Source organism: Pocillopora verrucosa, chromosome 3 (genome assembly GCF_036669915.1).
Source record: "Pocillopora verrucosa isolate sample1 chromosome 3, ASM3666991v2, whole genome shotgun sequence".
NCBI classification, from domain to species: Eukaryota; Metazoa; Cnidaria; class Anthozoa; order Scleractinia; family Pocilloporidae; genus Pocillopora; species Pocillopora verrucosa.
The window spans coordinates 21,950,754-21,968,938 of record NC_089314.1 but is presented as its reverse complement, the minus strand read 5'-3'; the positions used below and the strand labels follow the sequence as shown (position 1 = coordinate 21,968,938).

General features: G+C 41.3%; 1 protein-coding gene across 1 annotated transcript; it reads right to left on the bottom strand.

Moving 5' to 3' along the window:
• Positions 1-8,633: 8,633 nt before the first annotated feature.
• LOC131772403 (uncharacterized) lies at positions 8,634-9,879 on the bottom strand. Its single transcript, XM_059088292.2, has 2 exons — positions 9,555-9,879; positions 8,634-9,453 (listed from the first exon to the last, which is right to left on the bottom strand). Exons 1-2 carry the CDS (start codon positions 9,764-9,766, stop codon positions 8,634-8,636), a joined length of 1,032 nt encoding a protein of 343 aa, XP_058944275.1. The 5' UTR covers positions 9,767-9,879.
• Between the last annotated feature and the right edge of the window lie 8,306 nt (positions 9,880-18,185).

Genomic DNA, 18,185 nt, shown 5'->3' with positions numbered 1-18,185 from the left:
TGTCAAAGGCAGACCATCACTTTTCTCAGTGGGTTGAGCTGGCTTGTGGGGTGTCTGTGGTGGCTCCGATGACAAAACTTCGTGGGGTGTCGTCATAGGTGTGGTGGGCTGATAAGAGGAAGTGTCCCGATTGTTCTCCATCTGTTCTTCAGAGGTTGATACTCTTTCACCCGACAGTTTCAGTTGTACTCTGTTGCGCCTTATCTCTGAACCACCAGCTGTCTTTACTACGTATGACCTTGGCTGGGTAGTTTCTCGCTTTACTTCTACTGGAACCCAAGTCTTGGTTCGCGGTTGGAACACAGACACCTGTTGACCTGGTACTAGCTTTTGGAGTTCACGAGGGGACTTCCCATCATACTGCTGTTTCTGGACATCTTGTCGATGCTGTAGTTGCTCTTGGTTACATTCCATGGTTTGAGAGCGCTGTAGTCGTCCACTGCAAGGTAGTTGTGTGCGATAATCTCTTTGGTTTAGAACCTTAGCTGGTGAGGGTAAGTTGCTGTCAATAGGCGTGGTTCGATACGATAGAAGTGCGAGATAAGGATCTTGTCCGGCGGCATCTGATTTCTTCAACAGGTTTTTCACTGTCTGGACCATCCGTTCTATGAATCCATTGCTTTTTGGATATAGTGGGGAACTGGTAATGTGATTAATGCCCCAATGATCACAGAATGCAGCAAATTCTCGACTGCTATATTGGGGTCCATTGTCTGTAACCAGGGATTCTGGTATTCCATGCTCGGCAAATATTGACTTGAGATGATTGATAATAGCAGCAGATGTCGTTGAGTTCAGCTTCCTTAGGATGGGGTATTTGCTGTAGTAGTCTGCGACTAGAAGATATTGTGCACCTTGGTAGTCAAACAAATCGCAACCAAGTTTCTGCCACGGAAAACTGGGCACACTGTGGGGACATAGCGCTTCCTTTGGCTGCTGTTTAGAGAATTGTATGCATGTGGCACAGTTGGCTGTTAGTTCCTTTATGTCTCTTGATATGCCTGGCCAGAATAAGCTTTCTTTTGCTTTTAGGAGGCACTTTTCCGTTCCCATGTGTCCTTGGTGTATTATTTGCAACATCTGTGGGCGGAGCCTACTAGGAATCACGAGGCGGTGTCTCTTGAGAACGAGGCCATTTTCAACGCTGAGATCCTCTCTGAAATTCCAAAACTCCCTTAAGTCTTGGGGGCATTCGTTCGGATATTCTGGCCAGCCATGGTGCACAACATCTTTAAGGTGTGCGAGTACGACGTCTTGGTCGGTGCACTGTCGTATTTCTTCCAGTTTGGCGGGACTTGCTGGTAGAGTGCTTGTGATGGCGTTGACTTCAAGCAAAGGCACTTCGTCTTCTTTGAGGGGAGGTTCCATGTAACTGACCCTTGAGAGAGCATCCGCTATCACATTGGTTTTTCCTTGTATGTATCTAATTTCTACGTCATATTTTGCCATTTTCAGCAAAAGCCTCTGCAGCCGCGGTGAGGCACTCATTATGGTCTTCTTCCATATGCTTTCCAGCGGCTTATGGTCTGTTTCAATGATGACACTTTTGCCAAAGACATAGTGGTTGAACTTCTCTAATGACCAACAGGCGGCAAGTAGCTCTCTCTCTATGTTGCTGTAACGCGACTCAGTCTCGGTTAGTGACCGACTTGCATAGCACACTGGTCTACTGTCTTGGATCAGCACACATCCAATACCTTGAAGGCTTGCATCCGACTGGATCAGGTTGTCTTTTTCTGGATCATAGTACGCCAAGACTGGTGCCTCAGTAATTACTTGTTTAAGACTCTCAAATGCTTTTTGGTGCTCTGCCTGCCACATGAATAGCGTTTCTTTTTTCATCAGCTGTCTTACAGGTTCTGAAGTCTGGGCTATGATGGGTGAGAATCTATTCAGGTAGTTGATCATGCCCATGAAAGATTGTAACTCTGCAAGGTTCTTTGGAGGTGGCATGTTACGGATTGCTTTGATTTTGTTTTCGTCAGGTCTGATTCCTTCAGGAGTCCATGTGAGACCGAAGAAGGATGCTTCGTTTACCTTGAACTGAAATTTGTCTGGGTTGAATCTCACATTGTTCTCCCTCGCTGTGTCGAGGACATTAAGTATTCGCTGGTCATGTTCTGCCTCACCTATACCATAGACGAATGTGTCATCCGCAATACCGCTTAGTCCTTCCAACTTACCGAAGACCATGTCCATTTTCTCTTGAAAGACATCTCCACTACACGTGAGACCAAATGGAAGCCTGGTCCATCTGTACTTTCCCCAGGGGGTGTTAAAAGTGCATAGTCTGCTGCTTTCCTCATCTAGGCTAACTTGCCAAAACCCACTGCGTGCATCTAAGATACTGAAGTGGGTTGAGCCACTCACCTTCGGTATCACATCATCTATCGTTCTCACATAGTAGGGATTGCGCTTAACAGCTTTGTTCAGGTTCCGAGGGTCTAGGCACAAGCGAATCGATCCATTTGGTTTTATTGTTACGACAGTCGAGTTAACCCATGGGGTGTACTCGTTGCGAACCTCAGAAAGGATGCCCCATTTCTTCAATTGATCTAGTTCTTCCATATAGGCTTGCTGTAATTGTACTGGAACCTGCCTTGGTGCATGTTGTACTGGGGGCACTTTGGGGTCGGTTTCTATGTGGTATGGTGCACCTGGGAAGCACCCAATTCCTGTAAATACATCTTCATATTCTTTTAACAAATAGTCCTTTGTTAATGGGAATGGGTGCTGCTTGCCTCCCATGTCAAATAGCCTAAATGTATGCAGATCATGCGTGGGCCTGGTGTGGTTTACTTGAGGGTTGGGTGTGCCTCTGTGGCTGATCAGATCATCGCTATACTGGTTGGCGGTTATTGGCCAGTTGAGCTTTAGGAGGTTCAGGTTTTGTGCTGACATGTTACCAATTATGGCTGGGCCGTCAACATCAACAACTTCTGCTTGAATAGGTTTAGGGCTGGGGTTGTTAGGGCCTTTTACATATATTTGGCAAGATCCAAGGTTAGGAATCTCTACTCCACCATATGCGGATAGTCTCATCGTGGGTTGTGCTAAACCCATCCTCCCATTATTCAGCTGTTGGTAAAGGGACTTAGGTAAAATGTTGGTTTCTGCCCCTGAGTCTATTTTACAGAGTGTATTGACTTGTCTTCCTTCTGGCCCCAGCGACAAGGACACCTCTAGTAGAGCCTTTTCTCTACAGGATATGGAATGGACATTCATGGATAGAGGTGTTGCTTCAATTGGGCCCAAAAACACATAATCACTTATTGGCTGGGTGGACTCTGAGTTGGGTAAAGCATTGCTACTTCTGGAAGCTTCAATTTCATGCACATTCTTTTTTCTAAGCTTTGACAGGCATACCTTGGCTAGGTGTCCTACCTTCTGACAGTAGTGACACGTTGCATTCTTTGCTGGGCACTGTTCACGTGCATGAGGACCCCAGCCACAATTCCTGCAGGTTGGTGTTTTGCCCCATCGATTGCCATTTTGGGTTTGCTTCGTACCACCCGCTGCATTTGAGTGGTTTCTCTGATTTGGGCTTCTGTTCTCAGAAGTGACAGGGTGCACTTCTACGGCTGTGTTCATCAACTGAAGTTGTTTATCAGCTGATTCCTCTGTTTTTGCCAATTCTCTGGCTTCATTGAATGACAGGGTATTTCCTTTCTTAAAACAATCCTTTCTAACACGGTCGGAGTTCATGCCAAGCACCAGGAAGTCTCTTAGAAATCGATTGTGATGCTCTGCTGGGTAGTTAGCTTCTTTAACAAGAATTCTTAGTTTAGCAATGAATTCTTCAAGTGATAAGGTACCTTGACGGAGGTTATGCAGCTCCCACGCTGCGATCAGCTCGTTCGAGTGAGGCTTTACGTAGTTTTCGAATCTCTCCCAGTAGTTTTTTAGCTTCTTTTGGTCATCTGCTGATAAGTCCCAACTGTTGAATAGCTCCATTCCGTGTTCGCCAGACCAGTACAGAAGGTGTTTGCACTGTACTTCTTCATCTATTTTCACCATCGGGCCAGTGAATAGCAGTTCACATCTCTGTTTCCACATTTTAAAGCGGCTGTATAGGTTGTCGTCTGTACTCCAATCCATGGAGGGACCTTTGTCGATAAACGAGGCGGTAGCCATTTTTGCTTTGTTCAATCAATCGTGTTGTTCACTCTTCCACTTCCACCAGTGTAGCGAGTTAAATTGTCATGAAATTTGCTTACTTACTTCGGCATCCCACTTCTGACACCATGTTATATTATTGTGTGGGCCTCAGTTACAGTCAACTTACTTTTATTGTAAACAGTGGTACAACCAGAATTCCTCAAAACAAGAACGATAACCACACAACGTCGAGCCTGCCATGTGCCCCTGCATAACGCATGCGCGAGACCTATAACCGCAGACCTGATATGTTTACAGCAGGTAGATCTAAAACCGTCAGAAATACATACGAAAGCAATTCAAATTAACTTTACTTTCAATTCAAGCGGCAAAATTTGAAACTGTTCGTTGAACTTACCATTCCTACATCCCCGTGCGACCAATTCTTCCAACAATTCAAACACTACAACTAGTGTTCGAATTCCCCTAGTCGATTCCACCGTAAGAAATAACCTGTGCCACCCAAGCTTCGACTTTAATGTGAAGTACGAATCAAATAACATAAGTGCTTCATCTTGGAGGCAATATCACGCTGGTATTTTGATTTTCTGATAGACAAGAACGGTAATCAGGAAGCGATCGCCATGTTTACCTCATAAACGTGACCGCTGACCAGCCGCTGAGTGAAAATGGTATAGCGCGGGGTGGGGTGGGGGGCTTCTTGCCATAAGATATTCGAATACATGCTTAAAAAGCTTCAGGACTCCCAGCCTAAACAGTGGAGGCATGCTTCGTGGTACAGACAATTTTTATTTTATCTCATGACTTTCTCCTTTACATTAGAACTGGTATTAATTAATAGAGTTATCAATATATATTTTTAACAGGGGTACCATATGACCTTTTTTGCTCGTCATCAGTGGTATAAAATAAGGTGTCTTCTCCATCAGAACCTTTTGTCAATGCCCCATTGCACGGAATGAACACTATATTTAGAATGTTTGTTCTAAGTCGTTTTTGCAGTTCCCAAGAATGTATGAAAAATGCTAGAGATTTGATTCATTCAGCTGACACGTTCCTTTAAGTTATAACGCGTGCAGGTTTTTTCTATCAAAAGTCGCGCGCGCAACACACCTGAATTGAAAATTCGTCGTAAAATCGCACGAACCTTAGAATGAGTGTGAGCAACTTTGACTTCTGGCGATATGAAGCCGATTTAGATTATTTTCAGGACTATAACTGAGATTTGTGTATAACTATGATGATCGTCATTAATAGCGGACAGTGCTTTTTACCCATCGTTGTCATCATTATCGTTATCACGCCGGAAGAAGTATAAAGCCAGCACGTTGCCTTACCTAGCTACACAGAAAATTGTTCTCTCTTTTGCTGCCCTTGGATCCTGGAAACTGTTACTATTAAGACGATCAAAAAGAAAGCCTTAATAATTACTGAAATTTTTTATTAACAGAATGTACGAAAAAATCGGTGGGGAGAGTAATTCGCGTATCTTATAATCTGAACGATAGTTTTCAAAAAAACAAATACCACTTAATTCAATTTACCTTAGTTGTCTCGTGTCTAAATGTGGCGTTTCTGAGGACCGTAGATTCTTCTCTAATTCTTCTTGTCTCAGCCAAGACTCACTATTATCAACTTTTTTCTTGTGCTTCTTACGGTATGGGCCACAGAGCTGAGGTAAGCGATTGCAAATTTCTCAGTTAAAGTGAAGCCCAGTAGCATCCATCAGGAATTGAAAACCGACATGCACTATTTACTTTATTATTCTAAATCAAATAAGGGGTGGTTTAGTCTGCAAATTTAATCATACTGGTTAATGAGAATCATACAAACTGAGGAAAACTGACCGCAGATAATTGTGAACCGTATGCATGAATAAGTGTATTGCGTTTTCAGGTGATTTGATCTTCTAGAAAAACATTAATGATTATCAACCAAGCAACATTGTACATATAACGTGATGTGTACTTAAGCACCCTTAATCTAATAAGGAGTTTCTTCTCTTTTCGAGCAGATATGTCACCAGACAAAAATAGATAACAGAAAATGTTACTGAGGACTACCTGATTCAACTGGAATAATACCTCCAAACAGCTTTTGAATGTCCTGAGACATATGCAAGGTAATTACATCTCTGCCTTGGATACGCTTCCTGACACCATCATGATCAGGATACTGACATGTTACATTTGCACTTCTCCAAAACTTCCCCAAAGCGTGGCGATGCCTATAGCTAATCCAAATTTTTTTGTTTACCCTCCTGAGCGAGGTGAAATAGGCCAGTCCTTGCCAAGATTAGCTCATTTTCACATAAGACCTCTTTAGACAGGTGGCAGCTTATCAAATGATGTTTTACTTCATCGTTGCATTCGGACAGTCGTACAAAATCACTTAAGCCATGCGATGAACCAAAGTTTTTTCCATCTTTGCTGTTTAAAAAACAGTCCTGAGACATAATGAACGTCTCGCTAACGAACGACTTCTTCCTGTACTTGTAATTGTTTCCAAAGCGATACAAGTTCGGCCCGAACTTGTATCGCTTTGGGAGCTCCGGGAGATCTAAAGGAACTCACTATAACTTTGTTTACTCGATACGATTTCAATTTCCGCGCCAAAGGAGAAGCTTACTGAGTGAATTCGTGAGTGGTCAGTGGTTACGCTCGTGAGGTAAAGAATGGGTTTGTGACTTTTTCATTCAATTGAAAAGACTCGCGTCACTCTTATGAGATGGTTGAACGGAATACAGACTCTGAGCAGTCCCTTTTTTTTCTTAAAGATAGTGAGGTCACGCGTATCCTCTGAGCATGGAGAAGCCGCGAGACGCGAGACTCGTGTCTCGCGTCTTTGCCGCTCCACGCTCTCAGAGTCGGGCAAAGACAAGACACGTTACTTCTAAAGCGATACAAGAGGTTCGATGGTTATCTCGATTACCTAAAAACATTTATTTACATGGTAAAGATTTGTTTATAAATCTATGAATTGACGCCAGTCCTATTTGGAACGAAATGTGCTTGAAAGAAAAAAAAATACTAAGCAAAGCAAAAGTTGTCTGCAACACGAAGCATGCCTTTGCATTAAGACTGACAGTCCTAATGCTTATTATGATACTTAAATGCGTATGTTCGAATGTTCCCAAAAATCCTTTGATGATCTGCCTGCACCCACCCCACACCCCGCCCCTCACCACTGAGCCGTATTGTTTTTACTCAGCGGCTGGTCAGCGATCAGTTTTATGAGGTAAACATGGCGATCGCTACCTGATTACCGTTCTTGTCTATCAGAAAATCAAAATACCAGCGTGATATTGCCTCCAAGATGAAGCAGTTATGTTATTTGATTCGTACTTCACATTCTAGTCGATGCTTGAGTGGCACAGGTTATTTCTTACGATGGAATCGACGAGGGGAATTCGAACACTAGTTGTAGTGTATTAATTGTTGGAAGAATTGGTCGCATGGGGATGTGGGAATGGTAAGTTTAACGAAAAATTTCAAATTTTGCCGCTTGAATTGAAAGTAAAGTTAATTTGAATTGCTTTCGTATGTATTTCTGACGGTTTTAGATCTACCTGCTTGATTTATATTAGTTACGCTTCATGTTGACAAATCCTCAAAATGGCGGCTAAACTTGGAGATTGCCGAAAATTAGGTAAGTTCACTGAGTTATAAAGTTTTCGTAAAGGTCGGGCCGCAAAGTTTTTTTCTGTAGTTACCTTTTCTATGGCACCTACTTCCTAGCTATGTTAGTTGGATCAGTTAAGAACGCCTCACTTTTTCAAAAATTTACATTGAATTTGATCGGTTTTGGCATGTGTGACTTAAGCGAACGGATAAGGTGTCATTCAAGTCTTCCTGCTTCCTTGATTGAAACGTGATGTTCACGAAAGTCGCCTCGATGGATAAGATAGAGTTAATATACATGGCTGTGGTATTTATTTTTTGCTAAGTTCCGTAGTTTTTTGTAAATTGTCCTTCAAAGTTGTCTTAAATTAAAGTCTTGAAAAGTGTCACGACAAGCCTTCGCTCGAGTGAAATTTAATTTCCGTAAAACTCTGAAAAATAAAGAGATCCGATCAAACGGATTGTGGTTTTAGTATAGGTACATGAATGTCTTACAACACTCAAGAAATGAGCGAAATCCGTGTCTCAAGCAAAATCGACCGGACCGCTCTTACAGAGACACTCTCTTAATAGCTCTTATCAGAGTTGAGCACGCGAAATCAGCGGTCTCCGGATGAGCTTACGCCAAAACGAGGCTATCGGGTCTAGCTCGCTCTAAAGTACAAGGAAGCAGAGGGAAATTAGTAGTAGCTTGGTATTTACATAATATTTTCTCGAGTTTTTAGCTTCTTTATCCATGGTGAAACATTGCATAGCTTTTGGGTGTCAAAACCGAAGTTCCAAAGCGGAATGCAAGGACTTATCATGGCATTCGCTGCCGCTGTCAAACAAGAATTTGCTGGCACAATGGCTCGTGAAACTGCGTCGAGAGAACACTCCGGTAAACAAAAACTCTTATGTCTGTTTATTTTGGTCAAGTTTCTCATCTGACAGTAGACAAAAGAAACCACAATTTGGTTTCACTCTTTTTATTTTATCAAGCAGTTCTCTGTTGACATTTTTCGGATCATAGTTCCTTTCAGATGGACGTCTTGGATCATTCAAAGGCTTAGCATTGTTCCTTTCTTCTCTTCTATAAATTTTTTTTGAGAAATCAATTTCATAAACGGACTGAGAGTCAAGCTTCCTCTTTCTCGGCTGGTTCCAAGTTTGCAGTCTTGAGGTACATGTTTCAAATTCCCGTGTGCACTTAAGTCTCACAAATTCTTCAAGAGCACAACAAAGAGCGGCTATGTGTTTACAAGAGCCACATGGACCTTTACCAGCTGGGCAAGCACAGCTAGCAAACGTGATTTTACCTTCCTGTTCACCGTTATTACACAGTGACAGTTTTATGTTATACTTCAAGTTTTTCTTCATTTCAGGTAAGCAATCACATCGGAAGTGTACCTTGTCGTCGTCGTCGTCGTCCCGTGCGATTTCCAGTTTTTGGATATGACCATGTCGAAACAAACCGAAAGCTTTGCTGCTGACATTCTTGAAATCTTTGTTGGATTCATTGTCTTTAGCTTTTCTTTCAATATAGTAAGACACGATATTCTGAATATTAAATGAAGGGACATCGTCCTTCGCGTCAACCAGCGAAACCCATTGTGCAGATCCAGGGAAATCACAATTGACGGTCGCCGTTTGCTCCAGTGGTTTACTTGCCGCCAAGTTTTGCCACTTCTCCGTAAAATTATTCTCCCAACCATTTTTTATGTAACTGATGACCCTGCGGCAGGTAAAACAAATCGATATAGAACTTATGCTTCGATATTCCCTTCAAGTAATGGCAATAATTATAAGGGACAAAAAATATTGCAATCTGTGTACCTTTGAGATAACTCAGCCTTCGTTGCTTCAGACCGTGCCGTGACCGTGACCATCGTATTACCGTGACCATCTTTAGCCGTCCCTTTGCGGAATGACAACCATTCTTTGAGTCTTTCTTTAGTAATATGCCGTGGGCAATTACCACTTATCAACTGCACTTTCTCCTCAGCGGAAAAAAAGGCCGCTTGTGGAAGATTTGTGGAACACTCCATATGTTTTCCTCACTTTCTCACACAAATCTGATCGATGTTGACCCGATAGCCTCGCTTTGATGTTTACTCACAAGAATACCGCTGGATTGTTTGGGTGGCGTGCTCAACTCCGATAAGAGCTATTACCCTGAGCGAGCAAAATCTAAATCTTTCAGTTTAAGTTTCGAAAATGAACTGATTCTGTTTGACACATTTACATACTATATGTCGTGCCAGGCTTATCATTACAAACTAAAATTTCTTCGCTTCTTAGTGGGTAGTTATCATGTTAGATCACTTTGGTACAAGCCTAATAGCTTTTGTTGAGGTCTTTAGTTTTACGTCTGATTTGATCTCAAGGTTAACTTGCAGAGCTGCTATCTTATTAAGTTTTGCTTCCTCACAAGAACAACCTCAACTACTCTTGGGTACACAGTTAGCTCCGGGGACTGTGACGTCTCGTGCGTTAAGGAAACATAGCAACAGTTGCCGAGCTAGAGCGCTGCTGGACTTTTCAAGGCACTAACTAAAAGTTCCTGTGCGTCACCCATTGCATATAACGTTCTTTGACTGAAGGAAAGTGCCAATGATAAATTAATAAGTCTGAAAGGAAGCTGAAAATTAATTTCTTTGTTGTGATCGCAGAGAATCTAGAATATTTTACAAGGATCTAAAGGCAAACAACTAAACATATTGCTGAACGATCTTTCACAGAGGAGGATCAAAATAAACATCAAAAGTGTTCATAGAACTGAATGAAAGAAGATAAGGCCAAGTTTAGAGTTGTGAGTAGATAAGAAAGCTCTGAAATGCTAAGTTCTACAGATTTTTAGGGGAAGAGCTCAGAAGTTTTTTAGATAGGACGAGGGGAAGAGCATCTATTTTGCAATTTATTTAGCTGCAGGTCACCTGCAAAGATCCTTTCTTTACTTTGTATTTCTTCCTGGGATCAAAATATTACTTATTTCATTTACTCATAATTCTCTACGGGAACAACAATCCTATCAGAATTTGAAACAATTCCAACCTGAGGTTCCGCAGCTCAATTGGTTATAGCGTCCGGAAAGGTACGGGTTAGAATCCTGTCGAAGCCTGAATTTTGCACATTTCTTGAAGTTTCTGTAATTTCGTTACTGATGCTCACCTGCAAGGATCATGTCTTCACTGATTTATTACTTTGAACGTCGAGATCAGGGTCTTACTTATTGTGGATTCTGATGAATAACCCCAGCTCGGTATTGGAACAAATTTTTCTTCTGGGAATTTGGTCAGTCACAAGGTATAAGAAAAAAAAATTTTGTCGAGAAGTATCATTACAGTCATTTTTAAGAGAACACTAAGTCGCATAACAAGTATTTTTACAGTAAATTATCTGAACCAGAAGGAATATTCATACGGCTAATTTGATCGTCTAGGTAAGAGAAGTCCTTAAAAGGATCGTTTTTAGGGGAAGTTACTGTCATTTCGACAACCTGAGTAGAAGTCACCACTGGAGTCTGCTGCTCAGTTTGTTACGGGTCATTCCTTGTCACCAAGAGCAATCCTTTCAGTACCGCTCTCACCCAAACGACCGGACTTCACGAAAAACAAAAACAAAAAAATCAAAATGATAGCTGTATCTAGTCCGACTAAACAAACAAACAAACTAATAATATAATAAAATATGTGCCTATTGTTCATCGTGGTGTAGGATAGTAGATGAACTTTGTTCGTTGCCTCACGATAGAGACAATAATAATGTAGATCGCGACGTTTCGACTGCAATACTGCTAGTCTTCATCAGGCGATGAGGTCGATTGTTAACGCGTCGCTATTTGTAGCACTTTGGTAGGCTGCCATTGGTGCATTTCGATCCTCATTACTATTCCGGTCGTTAGATGGTGTTCCCTCATAGGTCCTCATAAATTGGCTGTCGTGTTGTTTGATCGTGGGTATCCAAGCTTCGGGAATGTCGATTCCGCTATCTCTAATGATGTTGTTGGAATGAAGTCTTATATGGATAGCCTCTTTGACCCTACGTGTGTACCAGTGGGGGTCACGATCAATAAACTTAACTTTGCTCCAAATAGGAATATGCCCCGTTTCTTTAGCGTGCTCCGAAACCGCAGAGGTCTGAGTGCGATCAAACCGTATGTCTCTGTCATGTTCTTTTATCCTTCCTCGCATTGATCACCCAGTTTCACCGGTGTACACTTTGTCGTATTCGCATGGGATCTTGTAAACGACACCGCCTTGTTTTGATGGTTCCAGGGCGTCTTTAGGTCCTACTAAGTAAGACCTAAGTGTTGTGTTCGACTTGAAAACGGTTGACCGTTTGATTTGTAGCGTGTGCTTCGGGTGCTCTGTAGATTGGAGCCCCAGGTACAACTGTCATGATCTGTTTCTTGAAATTAGCAGTGCTATAATCTGACAGTTTAGCTCGCCATTGATTACCATGTCTCCATAGCAACACATTTGCAGTACATTTGCAGATATTACGGTGAAGAATAGGAATGGGGCGTTTTTGGTGGAGGTAGTTTAGTCCTCGAGCCACATCCAGAGCAATAACGGGGATTTCTGTCTGAGAAAGAGATCGTTCCTCTAACAGTGCTCGCAAGCTTGTATCCATGAGCTCTGTGAGAAACAAAGGTGTGTGGTCGTCGTTTGTTGCTCCCTCGAATTGCAATTAATAAGGGTGTCGACATCTCGAGGCAATGTCCATTTCTCGTTCAAACAACCTGCGGTTGTGAGGAGAAAGAATCAAATCAGATATCGTTTTTACAGCAACGAGACAACCACAGAACCTTGCTTGGGCAACCTCTCCCCAAGCACCTCTACCGAGGGATTTGGTCGTCAGCTGAATTTGATTACGAGGAATAACCCAGTCTGGTGATCTTTGAGCCTGATCGTCACGTAATATCTGCTGGGCTGTTGAAAGGCTTCTTTCTAGTTCATTCTTTTCCCGGTCTTTTCTTGTCAGCTGTTCTTCTAGCTCGCCAACCTGCTATACCGTAATTCCTAATCGTTCTCGCAAAGCAGCAGTCGCTCCGTCTTTCTCTTTGATCTGAACTTGAAGATCTCTTATTTGTTGATTCATTTCCCTTAATCTCAATTCCGATTCAAATAATTGTTGCTCTTTTCTCTCCGGTTGCTCCCGCATGTTGGTCTTCAGTAACTCTTCCTCTTGTAATTGATCTCGCGCGTTTGTCACCTGCTGACGATCGGACGCTGGTTTCCGTTATGGCGATCTCTTTTCTTTAACAAGTTGGCCTTTTCCAACTCTTTCTCCCTTAGTTGTGCTTGAGATTGTGAAATCTGCTCTTCTACTACTCGCAGTTTTTGGTATAAATTCTCTTCTTGTCTAATTTTCTCTTCCAGTTGTTTATTTTTTGTATTCAAGAGAGTTTGCAGGTGTAGATTTATCCCCTCCTTCTCTTGCAACCGGTCATCTTTTTCCCTGAACTGTTCCTGTAAGTTCGATAAACGAGCTCTCATTTCCTGTAGCTCCGTCTGGTTCTCGGGCGAAAGAAAAATCGACAGAGTTTGTTTTACAATGGGAAGTCAAAAATGTACTGAATCTACCACAGCTCACCCAGTAAAGACATTCTTGTGGGAAAAAGAAAATGAATGTAGCAACCTTTGTGGCTAGCACGCAGCCGAAAAAAGTATTGGCGCTTTTGACGAATTGCGTATTCACATAGGCAGAGGAGATCCTCGGCTGCTTGCAAATGACCGCCATCTTTATTTGTTAAAGAATTTTGAGAATTATGTTTGAAAGAAAGTTTGAGAATTATACAATAAAACTATCAGCTAAAGAAACAAAGCGGACTGGTTCTGGTGTCAAAGCCTGCTTCTCTATTCTCTTACTTTTAATTTTGAAATACAGCGTTAGGCCTGTTAAGTTAGCAAGAATTTCAAGAACAGGCCCCTGGCCCAATGTGATGTGAAAAACAAACGCCCAATGTGATGGGCAAAACACTTAATTCTCTTAATTCTCTTAATTCACTTAATTCTCATAGTGCCTCTCTCCACCCAGGAGTATACATGTTGTAAATGGGTACCAGCATATTGTCAGGGAAGCCTGATAAAATACTGGGGCTAGCATCCCATCCTGAGGCAGAAGTGATGCTGCTAGTCCCTTCACACTAAAGAAACCAGAATAAGCTCTGGCTGAATGGGCCACTTAGCTTGAATACAGACTTTACCTTTACCCTTACAGTGATAAACTTTCGCATAAAAAAGGCCACTCCTACATCCTTCTACATCCTCTCTCACTTTTTCTTTTCTTATGGGCACATCTAATTTGTTTTGATCAGCCTTTTAAGAGTGGGCACCCATTAGGATTAATTCATAAAAGCTCTGTGTTATGCATTTTCTCTATTCTTCCAATTTATTTCAGCAGTAGCTGAGAAATTCAATACTTAATTAAAATACAAAGTATTGTGCCAGGTTCCCTTGCATCCTTTGACTTGAGAAGATCAAAGGGAAAATAAAATGAGCAGAATAGGGGAGAAACATATGAGCCTAAATGCACTGTAAACTAAATCATCTTCTCTGTCTTTGCATCAATTCACAATTTGAAACTGCTAAACTAAATATACTCTGTTGTAAATAGGTTAATTCTGAATACGACTTGAGACATCTCTTAACACTTCCTTATTAGTGGGGATCAATCACCAGCAACACTACAGTACATGCACTTCCATTAAAAACTCTACAACAGAAGTGCATATTACGGTTGAACCTGTATTAAACAGTCACTCACAGGGAATAGCTAAATAATCTATAACTATACACCGATATAAAAACTGAAAGACCGTTTTATCACGTTCTTCTTATGTTGAATTTATTTATACAGGACCATGAAGTTTGTAAGTTTTAAAATAATACAGCAACTGCTTGTCACGTTTGGAAAATCACGCAATGTTGCGTGACGCTGCGACCGACATTTTTAATTTGCAGTATGCTCTGCAGGAGAAATGTGGCTTGGCCTCAATCGAGGGAGCTTTTTACGTGGAACACTGATTTTCTGGGATAGTTGTTCACATGTGGGGAAAGTCCATTCACCGGGCTCCTCATCTATTTTTGCACAACACCTAAAAGAAGAAAGTCGCGGATTACGTTAATTTTGCTTGGTAATTTTCAACAACTCTGTTAGACCCGAAAAAGAGAAAACACAAAACAAACAAACAAACAAAAAAGACACCTTACCAGTCAAACCAGTGGCAGAAACTCTCGCACTGAATCATGTCGAACTACCTTGATTGTTTGCAATGATAGCAAAACCAGTCTTCGTACAGTTTTTCGGCTATAAAAAGAAGGAGTAAAATTATTTTAGGAAACTTGTTCAAATCTAAAGAAGGCTGTTCATCACATGACGCTGTTTTGGAAGGTATATATCTCGTTTATTATTGTATCACACAACTGTTTTAGACAAGGTATTTATACCACTTAAACATAAACCGTGTTTTCTCTAAAGTACACGAGCCATCCTAACCTAATTTGCCAACTGCTTTCCAGGCATCATCTGTATAAAAACCTCTTCAAGTCTGCTAAGTTAGCTTCTATTGCCTCTTCGGTTATCAAAGATGCCCTGTCTATATCCAATACGTCAGAAACAGACAGTTTAATGGCAGATTTGACCAGATCTTTAATGGACTGATGTTTTTCCTCAGTAAACCAGTGAGCATTTCTTGCAATCCTACAAGAGAAATTATCGGGTGGTGAGGTGAGACAGGTGTTATATGCAAGTAGAAAATTTTCAAACAATGAAGACTAACATATTTTGTGCGCTATCGTTTTGCAATGTGAAGTCTACAGGTACTTTGATGTTGTTCTGCTCTGATTGCTCATTATTCTTCCAATTCTCAATCATCTCCATCTTCTCTTCCTTAGTTGGTTTTGCCAATCTGATATTTCTCCTCTGTGTCTTTCGTTTAGTGGGAAAAAAAAACGTTTCTGGACCTCAATCTTTTTGTTGGCAGGTGCATTCCTTTCAGGTATAGCAGCTGAAAATGTACTAGTCATATGCTTGTGCTGCTTGATCGAAGTGAGCAAACTATAAGAGGAGTTGACACTTTTCGCCAACTGTTGCAGCACATCATCATCTTCGCAGACTTCAACGTCATCGATCATTCTGAGCAATTTCGCTCTAAGGGATCGTTTCGTCCTCTTCATGGCACTCTCCCTATTCTCGCCCACAGTTCTTTAATTAAGACAGTCTCGTAGAAAGTTCATCTCGTTGGTACTGTCGTAGTATGCAGTATCACTAGATGCCTCCTGGTAGTCAGGATCCATGGAACTATTTTCTGGGCGTGGGAACTGACTAGGGTAGTCTTTAGAAACTGAGCTACCATTCAAACATCTGTTCACGAGATGTATGTGTTTCCAAATAGTGCTTGTAATCAAGCAGTCGAGGCAGTTGCAGACATAAAGATGAACACAGACGCAACACTCCTGGAGTCTCAACCCACAATTTCTTTCCTCACAAGCACTTGCTATTCGGCAGACTTAATGTGAACTTCTCCTGTCCTCTTCAAGAACTGTCCGTGTATCATCTTCCTCGCAGTTAACAGACTCAACAGGTAAGGACAGGCTCCGTAGGTGACGATCATGTATCATTTACTCGATCTGTAGATTTCCCCCTGGTTTCTTTGATTAGTCAATCGAAGGTCTTGTCGCGAACATATTTTAATAAATTAAATATGCAGTCATCTAAGCGTTTGTTGACATTCCCTTTTAGGATATCTGTATTTAAAAACTCTGTGGAAGCCTTCCACAAACATGTTCGTGTTGATTCCGAGACAAGTTCTGAAACAATATGCCCACTGATGCTTCCGATGGACCCAATCACGCGCAAAATACTTATGGAACGCGACAGCGTTAGAGGAGAGACCCAACCGGTGGAGAAGAGCTCGCAGACACTCATCGAAAAATGATTGGTTCGTCTGCTCTAGGACTGTACGGAACATTTTTCAGATCTCTGCTTCGGTAGGTAAGTCGCCAATTTTCTTTCTGAGCTCCAAGTTAATGGCCTTATCCACGTGCCACGTGCATAACAGCTTCTGGGGCCGTGGGACATCATTCATAAAACCCACCAACGCGTTGTAGTATTGTGGGGCGATGTCACTCATAAACCATGTGCTCGTGATGGAACCAGCGCAGTTCTTTTTCACCGCACGAAAGAACGTACACATGCCCAGTCCCTCATCTTCTGTATGCTCTGTGGTATTTAAACACGAATGTCAATGTAGCTACAAAGCTAATGTCTTCGTGTTTAATATAATAAAATACAATGAAAATACAAATTGTAGTAGAAATAGAAGATTTACATGCCTATCAAATAATACATTAATAAAATGTAAGATACTATAAAATAGGATGTAATTAACGATATATATAAAAATACATGCTTGTGATATTCAAATGTTAAAATTGACAAAACTAAGAATTTTCCTCTTAAATTCATATAAATCCTCGCAAGCTCTCAGGCCATCAGACAGGGAATTCAATAGTTTAGTAGCCAAGTAATTAAAAGAATGTAGACCATACACTGTTGTTCTCGGCTTAGAAAGTAACAAGATGTGGCGACCACGTAGGTTGTAATATGCAGAACGAGGAGTAAACATGGTTCTCATATAAGAACCTAATCGATACTTTGCACGATTCACTATACAATCAGGAGAACATTTTTCCAATAAACTTTCTCTATATCATTTTCTACTTCTATGGACTTCTGAAAAGCACGTTTTGCTCAAAAAAGCACCACGTGACTAATGCGTTATCCGAATAAAACGAATTAAAGCCTATTTTAATACGAATTTTCTATTTTCGAAGCACCTGGAGTATGATCTTAAGGTCAGCCCTCTAAAATGGCACCTGCACTGAGATTTTTGTCAAACTTTACCCATTGATTGTTTACCTTGTAGGAATGTAAATTTTGAAGTAAAAAAGGGAGGTCTCAGTTTTCGTTTAGGGGCAGCATTATCAAGTATGCGTATCAAATACTTACTAAAATATCTTGAAAATTATAGTTACTAGTTCCCACTACATTCACGTTTCCAAAAATTGAATTCCTTTTCCTACACAGAGAATTCGTTGTATTTATTTTACGGATAGATAATAAGAGCCCAACACCAAGGGAGAGAGAAAATGATAGATCAAGCTCCTCGTTTGAAGGAAGTGACAATTGAACTCTCTGGTGAGCAAAGAGCAGAAAGAAAAGGCCACTCGAAAATTTTAATTTCGCGTAGTGGTCGGGTGTAAAATCATGCGCAGTAAGGATGTTCAATGTAATGTTAGGAATGACCTTAAAAGTGCAAGGTATCCGTAACATAAATAATGGGCATCAAACCAATCACACGCCATTCATCATCATCATATTTTTTATTTGCCTTATTTACTTAATACAAAAAAAATTTATTTACAGCGGTTATAGCTAGAAGGCGAGGAGACCCAGGAA